General features: G+C 36.6%; 1 protein-coding gene across 3 annotated transcripts in view; it reads left to right on the forward strand.

The window, feature by feature from the left end:
* The window catches only part of Plod (procollagen lysyl hydroxylase), a 210,222-nt gene extending 188,851 nt beyond the window's left edge, over window positions 1–21,371 (forward strand). For 2 of the 3 annotated variants that reach the window (XM_081737177.1, XM_081737179.1), the window contains 6 exons: window positions 2,757–2,895; window positions 3,916–4,098; window positions 6,022–6,126; window positions 9,943–10,089; window positions 18,565–18,693; window positions 20,372–21,371. In XM_081737177.1, coding sequence (XP_081593303.1) covers window positions 2,757–2,895; window positions 3,916–4,098; window positions 6,022–6,126; window positions 9,943–10,089; window positions 18,565–18,693; window positions 20,372–20,527 — 859 coding nt within the window. In that variant the 3' untranslated portion in view covers window positions 20,528–21,371. Of the gene's footprint in view, window positions 1–2,756; window positions 2,896–3,915; window positions 4,099–6,021; window positions 6,127–9,942; window positions 10,090–12,111; window positions 12,259–18,564; window positions 18,694–20,371 lie in introns of all 3 variants that reach the window. The other variant, XM_081737178.1, reaches the window with a different exon arrangement.
* The last annotated feature ends 449 nt before the right edge of the window (window positions 21,372–21,820 follow it).

The following is a 21,820-nucleotide window of genomic DNA, read 5'->3' on the forward strand; positions in this document are numbered from 1 at the left end:
TTATGTAAAACCTTACTACTTTTTCACCTTAACGATTCCAGGTAGCCACCGAACGTCGATGGTATGGTATATACCTTAACTCGTCTGCAGTTGCAAGGACACTTTTCCGGAAACATTTCCGTGGTGTTTTTAAGGAGCACGTGGGAACATGTTATTGATTGGTGACCATGAGGCTCATTTTTCAATGCTGTGTCACGGCACAAAAGTTCACAAACAGACAGGTTATGGAACATTCATTCACCACTCTTGGCCCAAACACTCTGTTGATGCTTTTTGTGACTGTATGTGCAGTGTGACCCAGTTTGAACTTGTAAAGGAAAATCACAAGCAATTGGTACAATATAACACGAGTCTGTTCGCCAATGCACTGCCTTCTGACTGACTGGTCACTCCAACTTATTTTCTGAAAATGTACGAAGTTTGTGGCGTTGTGCGCTTGACATGTGCTGTAGAGAGCTTTATGTTCCAGTAAGTGATCGCCAAGACACAAAAGCGGACATTTCAGTTGCACCAACTAAATATACGATAAGTCAGTAATGTTATCAATTACGATCGGACATTAAACGCATGCACTTACTGGCTTTAAGTATACAGTACAATCATGGAAATCAATGGAAAACTCATGAGTAGCGTTACCTTAATGTATAATGAGCTTTTACATGTGCACCAACTCTTTCAATAGACTTCCTTGTTGAATTCCGTTTCACACTGTTTCGTTGAATTCCGTTCAATACATGGGAATCCAAAGCTTTCGTTGCAGTAGTTATTCTCTCCCGATGCCGGATTTACACTCAACAGGGCTACACTTTAGATTACTATGTTCTTCATGGGGCAGAATAAATAGAGTTGAGGTCAGGTGAGAGGTGACTGTAGTGGCTATTCCCTTTGTATTTGAGTGGCAGTAACAATGGTTAATGTTCTTTTATATCCTAATGGTTAGCACGTTTCCTTTGGTTTACGTTGCAAGTTTGATTCCCGCGATCATTGTTAGCATAAAACAATTAAGAGTTCTTAATTTCAGCATTGTTATTAAGGAAAAGCCCGCATTTCCATCCAAGTAAATCAGAACGTGAATGCAAAACAAGTTATATATACGAGGAAAAATCGAAAAAAGTCTTTGCGCTTACCGCACACGGCGAACAAACCAATCACCAAACATCATTCTTGGGGATGGGGATTATGGAGCACCCTCCTTACAATCCAGACCTTGCTCCATAATTGCCATTTTTTTTTCAATTAATGAAGTTCCTGCCAGGACAGGTTCACGAGAATATTAAAGCGCAGAACGTTATTCCATGGTCTGCTGGCCGCCCCCTACGGCGCGGGCATCGAGAAAGTTGTGGTAGGTGGGACAAGTGCCTCAATAAATGTGATTATGTGGGAAAATAGATAAAGCTGCATAAAATATTGTGTATACCTTGATCTTGTTTTCCGTTTATGATTTGTAATTTGACAGTAGATCAGTAGACGCAAAGACTTCTTGATTTTTCTTCATTATAGGTATCCAAAATGTATGTTCCTAGAACCTGAAAAAGGCCTAGAGTAATTTTAATCAAACTTGGTACATACATTACTTACAATCCGAAAAAAGAATACTGTAAGGGAAGTTTCTCTGGCACACGTAGGATGGAGTTAGAGGAGGTGACAAAAATCATTGAAAATTATGTCATTTAGTTCACTGGCCTGGCCAATGCACCGAACAAGGGGAACACAGCGGCCAGGCCAGGCCACCAAATATAGTTATTTTTATTCTTAGACGATGGGCTACTTGTCCAGCAAAATTCCTTCAGATCTGGCCAGTAGTTACTAAGAAATAAAGTACTACATACAAGCAGAGCCGAGTCGAGCCTGTCCTTGGCCGAGTCAACCATCAAATATAGCGATCTTTATTCTTTGAATGATGAACTACGTGCCTACCAAATTTCGATTAGATTCGGCCAGTAAAAGTCGAGCCGAGCCTGTTGCCGACCGAGCCCAGACATATATAATGATGTTTATTCCTTAAGCGATTGAGTATTTGGCCACCAAATTTGATTTAAAACTTACCAGTAGTTACCAAGAAATAAAGTACCACATACAGAATCGAGCCAAGCTTGTCCTTGGCCGAGTCGGTCAACAAGTATAGCAATCTTTTTTCTTTAGATAATGAGCTATCTGCGCACCAAATTTCGATGATATTCGGTCAGTAGCTACCGAGAAATACATACAACATACAGGGCAAGCCCGGCCGAGCCTGTCACCGGCCGAGCTCGTCCATCACATATAGTCATCTTTATTCCTTAGATGATTGGGTACTTGCGTATCAAATTTGGTTTAAATTTGGCTGGTAGTTACCGAGGAATAAAGTACTACATACACATACATATATAGTAGTTACAGTACATCTGAAGGAAAACTACAAGCTCCCGTATTCTTGCGCTGGGAACTAAAAAGAAAAGTCCTAATTTCAGGATCACAAATGGAACATACTGCAAGTAAGCAGAATCCACTTTCAACATTACAACACTAATGGGATGGAGGCTTGAGCCGGGTGCCCCCCCCCCTTCCCTGGCTACGGCAATGTCGTAGAGCGATTTTAAATCATACATTCTGCATATACCAGTGCCATTCTTTTTTAAAAAGAAATTTAAAGGTGTTGTTGATTCTTACAGAAGTTTGAAGATTGACACTTATTTTTAAAATATATTTACATCAAAGTTCTTTGATTGCTATGAACTAATGTTAGCGAATAATAAATTATTTTTCTTTATTTACAGAGGTGTTTGGAATGTGCCTTATATTAGTAGCTGCTACCTCATCAATAGCACCATAATTAAAAATCCAGAAACAAAGCCGTCATTTATCAATAACATTATGGATGCTGATATGGCTTTCTGTCATAATATGCGTGAGAAGGTAAGATGCTAAAATATTAGTCGTAAGGAAAACGATTGTAATAGATAAGGTTGCGTTTAAATATTTCAGAATTTATCTAAAAACTGAATTTTGTATAGGAATCGAAATAGTTGTACAATTAGGCTATGTTCACACTAGGATCTTGTGAGCTGGTCAAGTGAACCTGTAGTGTGAAGGAATTGACTGCTTCGGAGCCGCTCAAAAGATCGTGTTACCAAACAAAATAGCAGCCATGCTAGGGCCAAAAGAAGTGCAGTTTTAATCTTGTCGATAAATTGCAAGAAAAAAGAAAAAGAAGATATAAAATAATATGGATTCTTCCTATAAATGGATCAAGATTGAAAGAATGTTCATTTTACAGTCTACTTTCTAAACTGAGAGAAGATAAAAGAACATTTCTCAGTTACTTCGGACTGTCTGTATCTTCATTTGACAAACTGTATAATAGTATAATGTATGCGTTTCATTAGAGTAACACCAAAATGAGAAAATTTCCAACATCAGATATATATGTACACTTTTCTCCATTCCAACTGAGTTCACACTCACGTGTGAAGGACTCTTATAAGACGGCGTGTTAGTTTCTTCCCCGCCAGCAGTCCGCTCGAGCCAGCTACTAGCGGAGTGATCTTCATAGCAACTTAGAGCCACAGCTTACTTGCACCGAAGCGCATGTGTGAAGGCGTGCATTGAAGACAATGTAAAGCTAGCAGCTGCAGCTCACGCAAGCGGCTCACACGATCCTAGTGTGAAGGCTACCTTAAAGAAGCTACTAAATTTTTAAGTCATTGTTTATTTCATATTCCAGCAGTTTAAGATAAATAAATAAGCTCTTTTCTATGTATTATTCTCTAGCATCATATTTATTGTAAGTAAACCCACCATTATATAGAATTGTATTGTCTGTTTTGAAAAGTAATTGTCTTACTTAGCATAGCATATCATAAGGTATTTTGTATGTGTGTGAAGATAGTTTAAATCTTCATCATAACTACTTGCATATTTTTTCTTTCTTTCTAGGATGTTTTCATGTACGTAAGCAATCGTGTTGATTTTGGCCATCTAATCAACTCAGAGAACTTCGAAACTAATCATCTGAACAACGAGCTGTATCAAATATTTGAGAATCGATGGGATTGGGAGCGACGCTATATCCATGAGAACTATTCAGAAAGTTTGAATCCTAACAACACTGTGTCTCAGGTAAACAGTAGTAGTAATAATAGGCCTAATGAAATGAATGAATGAATAAATACAACTTTGTGGACATATGCTTATAAAATAGGAATCGTAGTAGATACGTATCCATACAATCGCGCGGGATACTCATTTTTCCAACAAGAATACGTATCCATAGGTCACATGTAGTGCTCATCACCGGCAGTGCTAACATGTTAATACCAAACAGGGGCGCACCCACAAATTTTTGTGGAGGTTAAGGTCAAATACTACAAGCCACTACGTCCATGTAGTATTAAAGGGGTATTATTCTGTACCCGATAAATAATTGTAAAATACTTCCTCCTATATTTTTAGAAAAAAAGATGATAGAACTAGATTGTTTTTATAACAGAAAGAGCATATATGAAGTGTAAAATTAAATGCTACATCAGTCATTTCTCAGTTAAACAGGTATAGTTTTATTAAGATAGCATACAAATGTATGTTCAGCTATGAAATTTTTGTGGATCAGGACCTGGTAGATTCTCTGTAGGTGCGCTCCTGATACCAAGAGCAAAGAAGATATTTGTGTTGTTAAAATTTGAAAATTCGAATTGTAGATTCTTCGAATATTCATTATTCGAAGATTTATTTAAATATTATAGTAATTTAAATCTAATTCTTTTATTCTGTAAATATTACTATCTTCTTTCATCAGTTCATGTTAGCTTCTCCATGAGTGCTCATATATACTCGCTAGAGTGAATAGTGAAGTATTAAAATATTATGTACACTAATTTAGTTTCGAGAGGTGTGTCTTTCTTTAAAATGTAAAATGCAGTGTATCTTTTCACGCTGATTTATAACTAGTACAATTATAGTACCTTAGTTCAGTTTGCAATAATCCGAAATCCAACTTGAGTTCGTAGTTTCGGATTATTGACAGTAATAGAATGCGGCAGTTAGAGAACGAGACTGGATCTGTAAAAAATAACTGAATAACAATTGGAATCAACTTACCTCGGTTAATTCAAGGTAGAAACCTTCTTTATGCACATATAGCTTTGCACGATCAGTAAATCACGGAATGACTTCTGGAAGTCCTGGACTGTAATAGTGTTCAGGGTACTCGTCCCTGCTTGCTGGATAGTGGAAACTGTCGACAAACTGCTTTCAATTTAGGGAAAATAAAGTAATCTCACGGGAACAAGTCCGGCGAGCATGCAGGATATAGTAACACAAATACTTTTTGCGGTAAAAACTCAACGATGGCAGTGGTGCACTTTTTTTTTTTTTTTTTTTTTTTTTTTTCAGTTTCTACTTTTTTGTTTAAGGAATGGAGCACGAAACTTGAAGACATCTCCCGTTTTTTTAAATCCTCTGTTAGTATTATTTGGCGAACAGCCTTCGTATTCAATCGCACGAAACTAATAGTAAGTCTACCCTATGATTTCCATTTGGGTCATTGAAATGATATCCTGAACTTTATCAATCGTTCAGTTGTTCAGACAGAACTACTTGGACCTTTCACAAACTCCCTTCCACCACTGAATCTCCTATGCCTTTCAGAAACATGGCAGTTAGAAAGGCAATGGGTTCCATAAACCTTTTTTCAACATCTCAGATTTTTCCATTGGAGTTGTCTCGAAGCACGCACAGAACTTGATATTCACTCTTTGTTTCATTGTTGAAACGATGAGAATGTATCACAACACCAGTATCAATGTGTACTTAGTCGTGCCACGTGCCACGTTGGTGATCGGCCGAGCCAGAAATGTCTGCATGTGTTTCCGACGTCACACGCAAGATTCACCACTACGAAAAACTTTCGTGCCAAAATTAACTTCACGACCAAAAAAGAAAAAAAAAAGTCTCGTTTCCTAATTGTTGCACTGTGTATATAAAATAATACGATTAACTGTATAGTGATTAAAGAAATTATTAAAGGGAAAAAATCCTTTCCAGCCGTGCCCTGATGTGTATTGGTTTCCCATTGTGACCCCGCGCTTCTGCAGAGAATTCATTGACGAAATGGAGAATTACGGACAATGGTCAGATGGAACTAATCATGTAAGTTCTTATTTTTAATACAAAACTAACTATAATCTTCATGAGGAAAGGTTAAAGAAAAAGTTTACTCTTAATAAAAATAACGAATTTTCATTCGATTCAATAAATTTTCAAAAGTATGTGTCACGTTCAGTGTTGGGTAAGTTACTTGTAAAAATGTAACGCGTTATAAATTACTTTACTTCCTTTTAAAATGTAACGCGTTAGTAACGTGTTACTTGCCCCAAAAAAGTAACTGTTACTTTACTTCGAAAGTAACGCGTTACTTTTAGGTCCGAAACTTTAAAAATGTGAAAAAAAATATGACTTCAATTTCCCGTACTACTATTACTACCTATTATTATTATTATTATTATTATTATTATTATTATTATTATTATTATTATTTTATTATATATGTAACATTGATAATATAATGTAACATTGATAAAATGCCATACTGCTTTACTTGTAGGGATGGACACGTGCGAGTTTTCTTTGAAACTCGATTCGACTAGAAACAGACATCTTTGAGCTCGAACCGAGAACTAGGCTCGAAAAGTTTCCTCCAACTCGACTCGAAGTGGGGTCGAGTTTCGAGTCGACTAGAGCCAAATCCGGTGTGTAGTTTCGAGTACTTCTTCAAGTATATTACATAGACAGTATAATTATTATCAATGACACTACTAGTACTACAACTTATATTATTATTAATTAATTAATTAAACAACACTGTATATAAAAATGAAAGGGGCGGTTTGTATTTGAATATTAAAAAAATAGTTGATTACCAACGTCGGTAGTCGTGAAGTCTAGGAGTGAAGGACATTGTTCACGAGCTTCTGAATTTGGGTTGAGGGTCTAGGTTGAGTATTCGGGCTCGAGCCAAACACTGTTAAGCGTTATAGGGCACTGGCCAAATATCTTCAAAACTGCTCGGCCCGAGTTTAGAATTGTGAACGACTCGAGCAACTCGGCTCACAGCTCATTCACTATCGACCCGAACCAACAGCTCACCCAACCGACTCGGCTAGAGCCCTCGGCTCAGTTGAGCCGAACTGAGCAAATGGCTCATCCCTACCAAGCCAGCTCGAGCCGATGGTTCACTCCAAGTGAGCCGGCTCGAGCCATGTTCTCAGTTAAGTCGAGCCGAGCTGAGCTTGTTGTAAAAATAGCTCTTGTGGTCTCGCTATCGAGACGAGACGAGATGCGAGCAGTGTCCCTTCTCGTGAGCAACACTAAAAGTATTCCATATTACTTTTTAGCTTACATTTCTCATGGCTTTCGTTTTCCAGTGTAATCAGGCCATGATTTCAAGACGACTTAAAACGAACGAGCCATTTATCAAACTCGACTGGACTCGAAACTCGACGGGAAAAACTGAGTCGGCTCGGAACTCGACTCGAGGATATTACCCTTGATTTGACTCGAAACTCGACTTGAAACTGATCTGAAAGAACTCCAATATTACATACCATCAGCAAACTATTTTCTAGTAATAAAGTAGGCCTGCTGATCAGAACACAGTTTATTCATATTAACCCCTTACTGTAAATCGTTAATTATGGCACCCTAGTTGTTGATAAATATTTTCCGCCGGGACACTTCAGACACTTTACTTTTAAATTCTGTCCACCATAATCCTCAGCTCTTAAGAAAAAGTATTCTTTCAAATGTTCGAACAGTAAAATATTTTCGTTCTCCATCTTTATAAAAACAATACCAATCAAAGTAAAATAGAATACCAGTATCATTGCACTCCTATTTCACTCACTAAATGTATTGATTTGGAACTGTCAAAATCTACGACAATATCTTCCAGGTGCTTGCAATCAGTACACGTGATTTTCCTAAGGCTGTCCTCATCTTCAAAAAACAGCAAGTGGCACTACAAACTTATCTGTTCTCTGTGTGTCTGTGACTATCGGTCACTGACATACGTAGTTCATGCTCGATTGTTTCATTCTGAGAAATTCACTTACAGGAAAGAAACATTTGTTTCTGAAAGAAATATACATAAATTGTAGTTACTCATCCGAAATGTAACGCGGAAAAAGTAACGGAAACTAGGTACGTTACTTAAAAATTTGTAACGCGTTACCGTTACAGTTACTTTGGAAAAGATGTAACGCGTTACTAGGAAACGTTACTTAAAAAATAACGCGTTACAAGTAACGCGTTACTTGCGTTACTTTACTTCCCAACACTGGTCACGTTTTTAAAATTTATTTACCTAGGCAGTTGCGGATCCAGGATATGATCAAGGGAAGGGCTAAACCATAGTTTGCAGCTTTATCCAGTGTAAAGCAGGATTGAAGAACATTTTATTCAGTATACCTGAGCGTCAAGGGGGGCTATATCCCCCCTTGGATCGGAGCCTGTACCTAGGTATATTCGAGAGGTTTATAATATTATTGTTAGACATACAATTTTCATTTTAGATAATGTTATAAATACATAAATCTTTAGTACATATAGAAATTGCAACTATTATCTTAATTATTTGGTAATGTCCATTATCTTTTCTTTCTTTAGTGGGAAATTCTTCGAGTTGCAACTAGTTCACTTTTAAATCATTAGCATGTGAAGAGTGCATTATATGAATTTAAACGATAAATATCAGTTGTTTGGGAAAAATAACCCATACAATACACCAGTTTATATATATATGTAACAAACTTCAGTTTTTGTAATTTGCAGGTCTTTTCTTTTCTTTTTTGATTCTAAATTTATAAAGGACCAAAATTTTATATTAAGTATTCGTTCAAATTAGAAATAAAGAGATGTGTAACATTTCTCATACATGTAGTAATACTAAAAATTAAAAAAAATATACGATGGTTACTTTTACAAAGAAGTTATAATGAAGGGGACAAAATAATGTTTTCGCGTTTCTGTTTGTTATTTTTCTAACTATTTTGTCAGAAATACATTTCTATTTCCTCTTTAGCATCGACTTCACACTTGTTTCTACCATACTTTTCCTTACTCTCAGTCGGTTTCTTTTGCGGAACTGAGCTTACGACAGCAATATTTTTCTCATTTCACTTGACTTGACTTGACTTCATTCTACTTGAGCGATCTGACACTCACTCCTATCCTATCCATCTAATTGGACGGTGTTATGCATCAATTGACCAAGCGCCATTTTGCGATTTTCGAGATTTTTACACCAGTGAGTGGGAAACAATGTAAATAATGTAAAAAAAAAAAAAAAAAGGTTTGAAACCCTGCTATTTATTTAAATGTTCAGGAAAAGCTATTCGACTAAGCGCCAAGCACTGGATCGTAATGAAAACATATTTTTATTTCCTTCAATATCTCGGAACCGTGTTTTGGCGCTTGGTCAATTGATGCATAACACCGTTCAATTTCCAACTGTTGATTGTCTCATTAGACATCATGATAAGGTAGCCAAATAAGACTATATACTAACTAACTACTAACATTTGTTATTCTTTTTTTTTTTTTCTTCTTCTTTCTTTCTTTCTTGCTTTGCGTCTTCGAATCAAACGAACATGCTTATTCTCTTGGAAGAGTATGAGTATTATAGTACTGTAAATTCATGTATGTCTTTAACAAATACGATTAACAATTTTTATATTCATTTCAGATATTATTTGTAGCTCAAAATAATTAATGGTACTGGACAAGTTAATCCAAGAAACTTCCAAGAATTCTACTCGAGTTAAGACTTGTTCACAAATTTTGTGTAACGATATTTTTTTTCCTTAAACATAGCTCATCCTTCAACTCATAATCTTTGAACAAATGAGCATTTGAGTTGAGTTCGTGATGAATTTGTTTTCAGAGTAACATGTTGAAGAATATTTTCAGGATCCCCGATTAGATGGAGGCTATGAAAATGTACCAACCCGTGATATCCATATGAAACAAGTAGGCTTGGAACAGCAGTGGTTGGAGTTTCTGCGAGTCTATGTTCGACCACTACAAGAACATGTTTTCACAGGCTACTTTCATAATGTAGGTTATCAGTTATGATAATTAGACTGTAAGAACAAAACTGAGGCTTTGGTGACACTGAATTGCAATTTCTAATGGAGTGGTTACGAAAATTACACAAAGTTTGTTTTCGTATCAATCTTTCCCGTCCACAATTGGGTGTTTGAACAAACTTAGCTGGATCTGTGGTCTTAATGGCACAAGTTTACTATGACCAAAAAATTTTAATTGAGCACTTTCTCTTCCTTACCCTCTTGCCAATTCTGTTATCAGGTTTGAACTTTTGATGATGTATATATCAGCATCTTTCTTTGGATTTGACTGAATTGTTGGTTATACCAATAATTCTCAGTATTATTACATTCAGCACGAGCTGTACTCTTACAATATCCTGTAATTTCCTATTTTAATCGAAGACATTTTAATTATGCATTTGAGTTCCTTTCTATTATATTAAAAGGATTCTGAGCATTATGTCAACAGTTTTGAAATATTCTTTCAAAGATAAGTTCAAAGTTACAAAGTCGACATTAGGTATTTGTACCTTCCCGAGTTCTTACTGGTACTACTGAATTCGTTTTTGTTTCTTATTTTTGAATATACTCTTCGAACGAATATCGAGATTAAAATTAGAAGAATCCTCAATATGGGAGATTTTGAGTAAAATCATCCCTTGCACTCAAGATTTTCAAATTTCGTGAACTGCAACAATGAATTGAAAATAATTAACTACAAATATTATACTTGTTTACATTCTGTATCTTTTTTTCTGTTATAAAAGATTTAAAAAAAGTAAAATGAAATATTTCCGTTTAACGTCCCACGATTATGCCCTTTAGGGTAAGAGAGACGGAGGGTTAAGACAAGTGAATGATAATAAAAGAATTGATGGATTGAAATTGTGGCAGGAAACAGGAGTAGCCAGAGAAAACCCACTGACACAAAGTTGTCCACCACAAATTTACTTGGTCGGGGATCAAACCAGGGGCTCCACGCACCAGAGGCAAGCTCTCTACCTCTCAGCCTTTTTCCTATTATCAACAAGAGTAGGAGAGAGTTTGGTAAATTTATGAAACTCAAGCTCTTTCTGCTATATATGAACAGTCTTACCTTGTATCAGAAAGTAGTTAAATTTCAGTTTGTGTTTACACCTTTGTCGATGCTTAAAAATGCTATTAAATTTGATATATAATATGTGAATATTTCTTCATTCTTGTTAAAGCTCTCTGAGAGAAAATATAACGATCTTACTTCCTAGAACTGAAATAAAGTAGGCTTCTTGAAAAAAGTACAATGCACAGTTTTATCACTGTTTAAATTTGGTATCCTCCTTACGAACAGAAGTTGGAATGAATTTCCCATAGCATATATTGTTTCATCTATAGTCAATCTGAAAAGCTGAGCGAAGTAGCTCATGTGGTAGAGCGTTGGCTTCGTAGTCGGGAGATCGCAGGTTCGATTCCCGCTGCAGACCATCCTGACGGGTTTTCCTGAGTCTTACCAGACAAATGTCGGGATGGTACCTACTAAACAGGCCCTGGCCGAAACCTTTCCAAATCCTTTCCATTGCTATTGTTGTTGTTAGATGCCCAGTATAAAATGGCCTCTGAGTTGTATCTGATGATTGTTAAATAATAAGAAAAAAAAAATAGTTAAATAAAATCTGTGCTGCCAGCTTTTGTAGACAATCAGCACAGCGATTGAACATATTCCCGATCTGTTTTTTTCCTAAATACAAACCTAATTTCATACTCATCCTAATTTGATATTCTGTCCAGCCAACTTCTTAAGCTTCATCTCAGAATGAAGTTCGTTCGTTTTCTTATCATGATTTTCAATCGCTTTGAAACATGCACAGATTGTAGATTCATAAACAAAATTACGAAAAGAAGAAAACGTAAGAATTAAGAAGAAAATTCTAATAAATATTGAATTGCAGTGAAGTTGTCATTAAAGCCGCAGTTCATAATCACCAATACTTTAGAGTTGAATTGAGTTGATTAGTATTTTCATGTTATATTTTGATGCCATTCCTTGCTTTAGGATCCACGAATTGAGGGGGGCTACGAGAATGTTCCGACTCGAGATATCCACATGAATCAGGTGGATCTGGAACAGCAGTGGCTTTATTTCCTCCAGGAGTACGTTCAACCCCTTCAGCTGCGTGTATACGATGGTTACGAAAGTGATGTAAGACAAACGTTCCTATCTCTTTGCCACGTGTGCACTATGGCTTCGTATTCGTAGTGGTGTAAGATGGCGTTGTACCTCCTTTGTACAATACAAGACTTGGGAAATTGGTGACGGAATATTGTTTTCCTTTCTTTGCACGCATTTTGTGTTAAAATCACTCCGCTTGTGTATACCGTGCTTTGTTCATGTGCATTTAAAGGAAACTCTGTTATCTATAAAAATAAAAATTTAAATCATATTGTTTGTAATCGCATCACAGGAAAACGACTGACCCATTTCAAATAAATTTTGAATATACCTAGTTATATCATAAATCCTGTTACAAGTTTGAATGTGAATAACACAGAGAGTATTAACACCAACGCAATTTATTTTGGTCATGTTTTACATTGATATGTTGTACACCTGACGCACGAATCATTTTTCGAAATGTCCCCCCTTGGCCTTGGTGCAGGCACGAAGTCTGTTCGACCATTGGTCAATGGCATTACGCACCACGTCCAAGGGAAAATTGTTCACTGCTCGGGTCAATGATTGTTTCAGACTGTCGACAGATGGATGCCGTTTATAGCAGACCTTTGCCTGCAGGACTGCCCAAAGTTTGTAGTCCAACGGGTTAAGGTCCGGGCTGCTAGAAGGCCAATCAGCGGTAGAAATGAAGTCGGGGACGTTCCGTGCCAGCCAGCCGTGGGTTGTTTTCGCTTTGTGGCCTGGAGCGGAATCCTCCTGGAAGGTCCACCTTTCTCCAGGGAACATGGTAGCAGACAGTGGTTTCATTATAGGTGTTCTGTGTCCTGGTACACCTGGTACACCTTGGCACTGTGTCCTGGTACACCTTGGCAGATGTTTTAACACCTTGTTCGCAAAAATGCAGATGGTTTGTGCCTGAGTAGCTCACTCCCCACCAAACCATCACTGAGGCAGGATGATGTGCCCTCTGAGCCCTTGGAGCTGCCTCACCAGCTGCAATAGGTGATGTGGCATACATACGTCATTTTGGGCGTTGTAGGCCTGCTCAATTGTGAACATCTTTTTATCAGTAAACAGAATCTTTCTGTGCAGATTGTTGGCGTAACGCCGCAACAGTCTCTTTGATTTAAGGACCCTCTGCGATATTAATGTTTGGGTCAGAAAGTGACCAGTCCGCCTCTTATACGCCGGTAGATGTAGGTCATCAGCACACGAGGCATGGAATTTCTGCTTATGTTCATCTCAGCAGCCATCACACTTTGTGTTCGAACAGAATTTCTTCGAATTCTTGCTGCGACTGCTTTCTGGACCTGCGGGGTTCGTACTGTTCGTGGTCTGCCACTCCTTGCGCGGTCAGCTGCCTTTCCAGTCTCGGTGTATCACTGTATGACGCAATACACGAATCTCTTGCTGATTTGTAGGGGTTTCAGGAGGTTGAAAATCTCACCTACTGTCTTCCCGATCTTGTGTAGTGCAATTACTGCTACACGATTTTCGTAATCGCCCCACTACATCAGAACTCAGTACAATATCAACGTATGTCATGAACAGCCAAACACACACTACATGCATCTTCCGCTTTATACACAGATGGCAGCACTGTGCCACTCCGGATGCCTACAGCGCCACTCCAAACTTTGAAACAGTATTTATGATATAACTAGGTAGTTAGTACCTACTTCGAATTTGTTTTTTATCATGTTGCTTTGATTAAATACGTATCCTAACGGGGGAGAAAAAAGTTCAAAATTTATGGCAAAAATATCTCAGGAGTCCCTGAAGTAGGAAAAATGAATATTGAATGTATACGTTTCTGATTAAAAATAGTTGGAAATGTGTCCCAGAGTTTAAAAAATTCCACTTCTAGGAGAAAAGGGAGCGGACAGGTCGTATTTTTTCCTTCACATTCAAATCCACATTGCCTCTCATCATCACGGGAAAACGGCTGAACCATTTAAAACTAATTTCCGAACATAATTAGTATACATCAAACTGAGTTCCTGTCATGTTCCTTTCATTTAAGTAGATATCCTAAGAAATTGAAATGAAGTATTGCAGTTTAACGTCCCACGATTATGCCCTTTATGGTCAGGGAGACGGATGATTAAGGCAGGTGAATGATGAAAGAATTGGTGGAATGAGAAAGTGGGAGTATCTCGAGAAAACCCAGGGACACGATGTTGACCATCACAAATTTACTTGGACGAGAATTAAACCAGGGACCCCACGCACCAGAGGTAAGCGCTCTACCGCAGCTACCGTGGTTATCCTAAGGGAGGGGTGGGGATTAAAATGTATGCCAAAAATAGGGTATCTCACGAGTTCCTTGTGTTAGAGATATGAAATTTGGTGTAGAAATTCCTTATTAAAATAAATATGTGGTCCAGCGTTTTAGAAAGTTCCGCTTCCAAAGGGGACAGTTTCTATAATATTTTAGTTTCTTGCTTTGTATTTACAGAATGATAAAAGTAAAGAAATAGTTGACCCATTTAAAAAGAATTATTAAACATAGTTAGCACTTGAGGTCACCTCTGTTTTTATCAACGACAATGATGTAGAAGAGCTAGATTTTTATTATTTCATTTTAATTCAAATACTCATCCTACGAGGGAAAAGAAGGTTCAGATGTTTTCCATAAATCTATTATTCCCATGCAAAGGACGAGCATTTCAGCTAGTAGACTGTAAGTGAAATACATAATTAATTTGAGGCAGTGGTTCTGAACTTGTAAATTCCCCGCTCAAAGGCTAGCAACTACAATAGAAATTACTAAAAGATTGGTCTGTCTAAGGGATCATTATTTAATGCATCCTCATTCAGAGTCGAACCCGGGATCTCGACCACCAAAGGCGATTAAATACTATATAAATAAGAAACCATGGCGAGGAAATATGCCAAATTCATTGGCTGTGAATCTATGCTGTATAGCTTGCAAATAAACAGTTACTTAACAGGTAAATTCTTTGCTAATACTTCCTCCTTGGTTATATGAATTTTACCGAGCACGCCAGGCAGAGTTAAAATTTGGGGGAATCAGACTTAAGCATCGTAGAAGTTTGGCCGTCATGGCCGTCAAGGATCGTTTTCGTATTTTCACGTAACAAATGAACGAAGATTTTAGTTTCACAGAGGCTATTTTAAAAACTATTTGTTCAATCGATTCAGAAAAGAAATTGGCAACAGATAATCTGTGTAAAATCTTGTGCTTTTTACATATGTTTAAGAGTCATTTATTTCTCGTAATTTGAGGCACAATTTTATAGGATTACGTTATACCAAGTAATTCACTTTCTATTTGGCTTGAATGCTGTTTGTACAAATTGTATATAGATTCTTACATATGGTATGGTGGAAGAGTTCATATCTTTCAAATATTAGAGTTAGATTTATCAAGTTAGACTAGGTTTAATTATATCTTTCCCTGACGTAACATATACACACACACAAAGGATTGTGTGAAGATGTTAAAGACGACAAGAAGGAAAACTTAAAAAAAACTGGCGTTAATCGAAAGCAGTTAATGTGATTTAAACTACTAGCTGAGCAAAACAATACGTTTTTGTAAAAATTACTAACGTGTAACAGTTTCGCCAATTATTCACTTTGGTTCCATCAGATACTATGAATACACAGGTATTGACAGATTTATATATTAGATATGTCACTACCTGTGTATTCATAGTGTCTGATGAAGGCAAAGTAGATAGTTGGCGAAAACTGTTACACGTTAATATTTTTTTCAAAAACGTATTGTTTTGCTCAGTGAATAGTTTAAATCAAATTTAAGCCTACAAAAAGCAAAGCTTGGACAATGGAAAACATTATAGTTAACATCTAAAAGGTTATAACAACCTACTTCTTGATCGTGAAAAAACTTATTTGTGTCGTCTCTTGTAAACGTTTGTTTGATTAATGTGATAAAACGTTGGGACTGTTTTCGTATAACTACTTTGAACATGAGATACAAATACAGTTATTACAGTATAAAGGTAACCAAGAAATTTCTGTCACTTTTTGTGGATGTCTGCGTTCAATTGGCCCTCACACTGTGAGTTGAATGCGAATGGAGGTAAGGCGAAGGCCAGTTGTTGGTGTGGGTATAACCAACATACTACGTGGCTATGGCGGTTCAGCTACACCGTGAGTGAACATGGAATCTCCACAGAACGTTATATGGGCGTGTATGCTGTACGAGTTAAAACTGGGGTCAAATGCCGTGCAGGGGGCCGGAAGATATGCCAGGCCTTTGGTGAAAGTATCGTGACTACGCGGATAGTGCAGCGGTGGTTTAACAAGTTTAACGACGGTGAGAAAACACTCGAAGGTGCACCAAATGCCGAAAGACCAACACATGTATAAAATTAAGATCTTCAGGCAGGAATTGAGGCGAACAGTAGCCAAATGTGTGAGGAACTGGGACTACAATTCAGTGAGTGGAGAAACCATTCGGCAGCACCTCTATCAACTTGGGAAGCACTAGAAGTTGGGTCTATGGGTCCCACATGATTTGATTCCGGGGCAGAAGGCAACACGAGCAGACACCTGTGTTTCTTTAATGTCTTGTCTGAGGAAGGAGCTATTTCTGGATAGGGTATTGACTTGTGATGAGAAGTGGATCCTGTACGAAGCTCCACGGCGCTGTCATCATTGGTTAGCTTCCCATGAAGTGGTTCCAAATCAGCCGAATCCAGCACTGCACCAGAAGAAGGACCTCCTGTGTGTTTGGTAGACTGCTCGCGGCATCGTGCATCGAAACTGTTACCAGCTGGTTAGAGCATCAATGCAGCAGTGTAGTGTCAGCAGTTGAGCCGTGTTCAAGAGAAACTCAAAACTGGAGCCAGCACTTCTGAATCGCAAAGGGGTTCTTTTGCTACAGGACAACGCTAAGTCCTACGTCGCTAGGATGACCTGGGACACTATTCTACGCCTTGAATGGGAAACACGATTGCATCCGCCATACTGACCTGATATTGTACTGTCCGATTGTCACATGCTCCATTCCTTAGACAATTACCTTAGAAGACGCCAGTTCAAATCCCTAGTAGAGGTATAAAACACTTGATACATTCTTCGCCTCACGGCCCACCAAGTTCTACCGCAATGGAATCCATGGCTTTTCAGAACGTTGGCAGAAGGTCGTCGATGCTGATGGGGACTATTTTTGTTCTTCCAGACACGTCTTAGGTGACATATCGATGTTTGAAAGTGGTGGGTGAAAAAGCAACACAACTTTCTTGGTTATCTTTATATAAGCTTCTTTAAGTATGTATTTTACTTTATTTTCTTCTAAAAGTTTTAACTTTCTTTGTTTCATGCACTACATAGGAACAAACAAAGTCTCATAAATATTTTCAGAAGTTCTCAGCAAAAGAACTCATTTTTAACATTTCACAGTAATATAGTCAGATTAATTTTTAGTCTAATACAATCAAAATAAGTTAAAAACACAAATAAATATAGTAAAATACTATTTCAATACAATTATTTATTTAATAAATAAAGAGCAAAAAGAGCAGAGATGTGTCCGGTTATCTGATTGAAGATTTGTCACTTGAAAGTTACTATACACCATGCCATTCCATCTCAATAAAATGAGTAAAACTTTTAATTACCTGTAAACTTATGCTCATTACACCACTTAGTTCTATATCAGCATAAACTGATCAATACCAAAGATTATTTTATTCTCAGATAATTGTATTTAAATAGTTCTAAGATATTACAAAACCTAATTGTGAAGTAAATAAACTTATAACGTCAACTTGTTTATTTAAGGGACGTAAGTTCGTAGCTAGTGCTTTCTTCAGTTTCAACTGACGAATGCCAGGTTGATACCTTCAAGAATAGTCTTAGCAGGTTGCCTTTTTAAAAAAATGCTTAATTTTTGTTGATTTATAATGGTTTCAGTGTACATTAGACCCGCAGGTCGAAAAGTTTGTTAAATAACTCCTTAAAATAAAAAGTAAATTTTATATATTAATTCATGAGTAGGTAATTGTTAACATACTGAGTAGTTTCCAGCAGGCAATTATGTCATAACTTTACAATTGTACTTATAAAAGTAGAAGTAAAAAATCTAAGTTACTATATGGAGGGACTTCTCTTATAGCCTTTGTATAAAAATTTAATATCTTTATGCAAAATAAAGTAAATTTTGATCGTGGAATAAAGTCCAAACATTCTGGAGTTTGAGTTGATCACTTTGTATTTTTACGGACATTTTAATACATAGTTATTTTAGAGATGTAAATTATTAATCTTAAGTTGTGACTTATGTGCCAAATCAAACTATTTTATTTATTAATTAATTAATTAATTAATTTTATTTTATAGCCTCCACGAGCCTTAATGAATTTCATAGTCCGTTATAAACCTGATGAACAATCATCGCTCCGTCCGCATCATGATTCCTCTACATACACAATAAATATCGCCTTGAATAGGCCTGGAATAGACTATGTGGTAAGTTGATATATATATATATATATATATATATATATATATATACTGTATATATAGATTATTCTTAAATTATGATGTAGAGCAGTCATCTCCAACTGGGAGCTCTGGGACATTACAGTTTGTTGCTCCTGCTCGCAGTAAGCTACACAAAAAGAACAAGAAACTGATAGAAACTTGGCATGGATGAAGCCAACGGTGACAGGCAAAGAAGAACGTCGATGATCTTACAGATACACTACTTATAGATCCATAACCACTCATACACTGGCAACTTTTTTTTTTTTTTTTTCATTCTCCCACCTTGTTCCGTCTCCTCCTTTGCTCAACCTATATTCTCTTTATCCTTTCTCCGATCATAAAATTCTGCTTTTGCGACGTTCATCGATCAGTTGGAATTTACTGATCTGGAGAAACAATATTTTGAATACGAACTGAAAGAATATTTTGAATTATTTACCCCAACCCTTTGTATCATTGAATCTGTACCCCATTATTTCCTTCATGTGGTATATCTCCATATTGTGACTTAACATAATTAAACAAAAAATCCCAGTTTCTGAAAGTTAACGATTACTTAATTCGTCGAAATAATTTCTTTTAATGTTTTCTTTTGTTTTAATTATATTTTTCAAATCCATTTGTGAGTGATAGTGTACTCGTAATAAATATTTTTATATACAAATGTACCTTGTAAACACCACGTGACACGATCGTAAAGTATACAAAAACCTACTTAGATAAGTCTTGAAATAAGAAAACCGAACATTATGTATTTTTCTTGTGTCCAGTGCCGGATTTACGTATAAGCTAAACAAGTAGTAACTTAGGGCCCCAAAAATTTAAAGGAGAAAAAACTGGATGTACATTTCCAAAATATAAGACAAAAAACGAATCAAAGAAACCCCAAATATATCTACAATGTTTTGTGTTTCGTTGGCTCCTATAATGTAACTAATGGGACCCCCTCCTGGTACCCTGTTCTAAAATATCACTAGTTTACTCACTTCTGTATATAGGGTGCCTACGTTCTGCATGGAATTGTTGCATTACAGACATGTACCATGAAGCTGCAGACTTCAGTGCAGCACAGTTGAATGTAAGTCAGGCTGTCGTACTTGTTGGTTGTTATCTATAAAATACATATTTAGTCATATACAAATGGCTTCAGATATCTATTAGGTCCATAAATTACCATGTAGCGTATATTCAACAGAAAAACAGCAAAAATTTGTTATTGATAAAGGACATCTTGGATATATATAAAGGCCTTTATTACTTTCAAGAGCTTGGGGTCGTGGTGGCTCAGTAATAGAACGTTCACCTCTGGTGCATGGGGTCTTGGGTTCGATCCCGCCTCGCGCCAAGTGAACTTTGTGGTGAACAAACACCGTGTGGGGGGGTTCTCGGGGTTCTCCCGTTTCCTCCAACTTTCTTCATTCCACCATTTCATTCATTTCTCATTATCACCGTCTCCTTTATCCTAGCCGGCATAGCCGTGGGACGTAAAACTTAAAAGATTTCATTTTTACCCTCAAGAGCTTAGAGCCTCATCAGACCTAAATTCGACTCTACTTTTATCCCATTCCCAAGAAGTGTCTAGATGGACTTAATAACGCTTAAATGTTTGATGTTTCCGTAATATTGAATTTGAAAGTTTCACAGCATTTGCTTGTTTCAGGGAGGTGGCTGTAGATTTGTTCGCTACAACTGCAGTGTAACTGATACCCGACTTGGTTGGATGTTAATGCACCCGGGACGACTGACTCACCTTCATGAAGGTCTTCCAGTAACTAGCGGCACCAGGTATATCATGATATCATTTGTGGATCCTTGAGTACAAACAAAAGAAGTCAGCGGAATATGTAGGGGAAAAGAGCCTTTCTGTTCCTATTAATTACTGCACAACTATTATGGAACTGAACCGTGTAGGGAGAGCTTATATTATCAGTAGTATTGGCAACTTTCTTGCTAAAAAAAATAATAAAATCCTTCCATATCTAAAAGATGCGAACTAACTAGATATCCTATACGGTTTATGTTGCCAACAATGAAAGTAATGGATTTTATTGTATCTGCTAAAATGTAACGTTGTTCAACTGAAGCGATGAAACAAAAAGACTACATGTTCGCAAATGCGTTCGTATTACAATGTGTATGATTGTATGTGCATGTTTTGTACTAGATATTTTTGAACTTAACTTTATATTTTACAAAGCTCAGTCATGTTTATCTCAAAGAACAAATTTTGTAATAGATAAATGTCAAAATGTTACTTGTCATTGTTGAACAAAAAGAACTTTTTATACTTTTGAAGCATTTTGTAATAGCTCTAAGATTAGTTTAGAGTGAATTTAAGTGTTCTTGTTTTGGATAAAAACTTTTATATTTCGTTTATTTGGAAGTATGTAATATTCTACATAACTTTGTGATATCAGTACTGCCGTTTTCATTCAAATCATGTTACCTGAGCTATTTTTATTTCATATTCATTAATCGAATTATATTGTGTATATAGTCATTGTTAAAAGCAATATTTATTTCCTGTGTGTGCAGAAAATGTATGTACGAACATTTGAGCTCGTGAGCTTTAAACATGTATATATAACATGTAAGAGTTTGATGAATATACCAGTGCATATGTAAAAGTCACAATAATGATTAAAAAATATATCAATTTATATCTTGTTTTAATACTGACCAAAGGTACCATCATATAAACGAAAATTACTTGGAAACAAGTCTGAGAAAGCAATATTTGAGATGAGCAATCAAATGCAGCTGGGATAAATAACACATTAACTGAGTATATTGAGAATATAAAACAAAGAAAAACGAGAGGTTTCTCCGGCTCTGTAATGAAATACAGTGGCCCTTCAGATTGCGAACTTACTCTATTCCGTACCGCTGTTCACGAACCGATTTTTTCTTTTTTTTTTCTCTCTCTCTCTTTTTTTTTTCAATTAAAAGTGTATATACACAACGGTATACACAATTAATTCGTTCTAGCTACAGAAACATGCTACTCTATATCTTCTACATTTTTAACTAGAATGAAAATGACATTGCCCTTTTTAAAGATAGATAAACAACACTAAATTGAACAAAATAACGATAGCTGAAAAACACA

The sequence above is a fragment of the Thermobia domestica genome, chromosome 13, assembly GCF_964235325.1.
Source record: "Thermobia domestica chromosome 13, izTheDome1.hap1.1, whole genome shotgun sequence".
Classification (NCBI taxonomy): Eukaryota; Metazoa; Arthropoda; class Insecta; order Zygentoma; family Lepismatidae; genus Thermobia; species Thermobia domestica.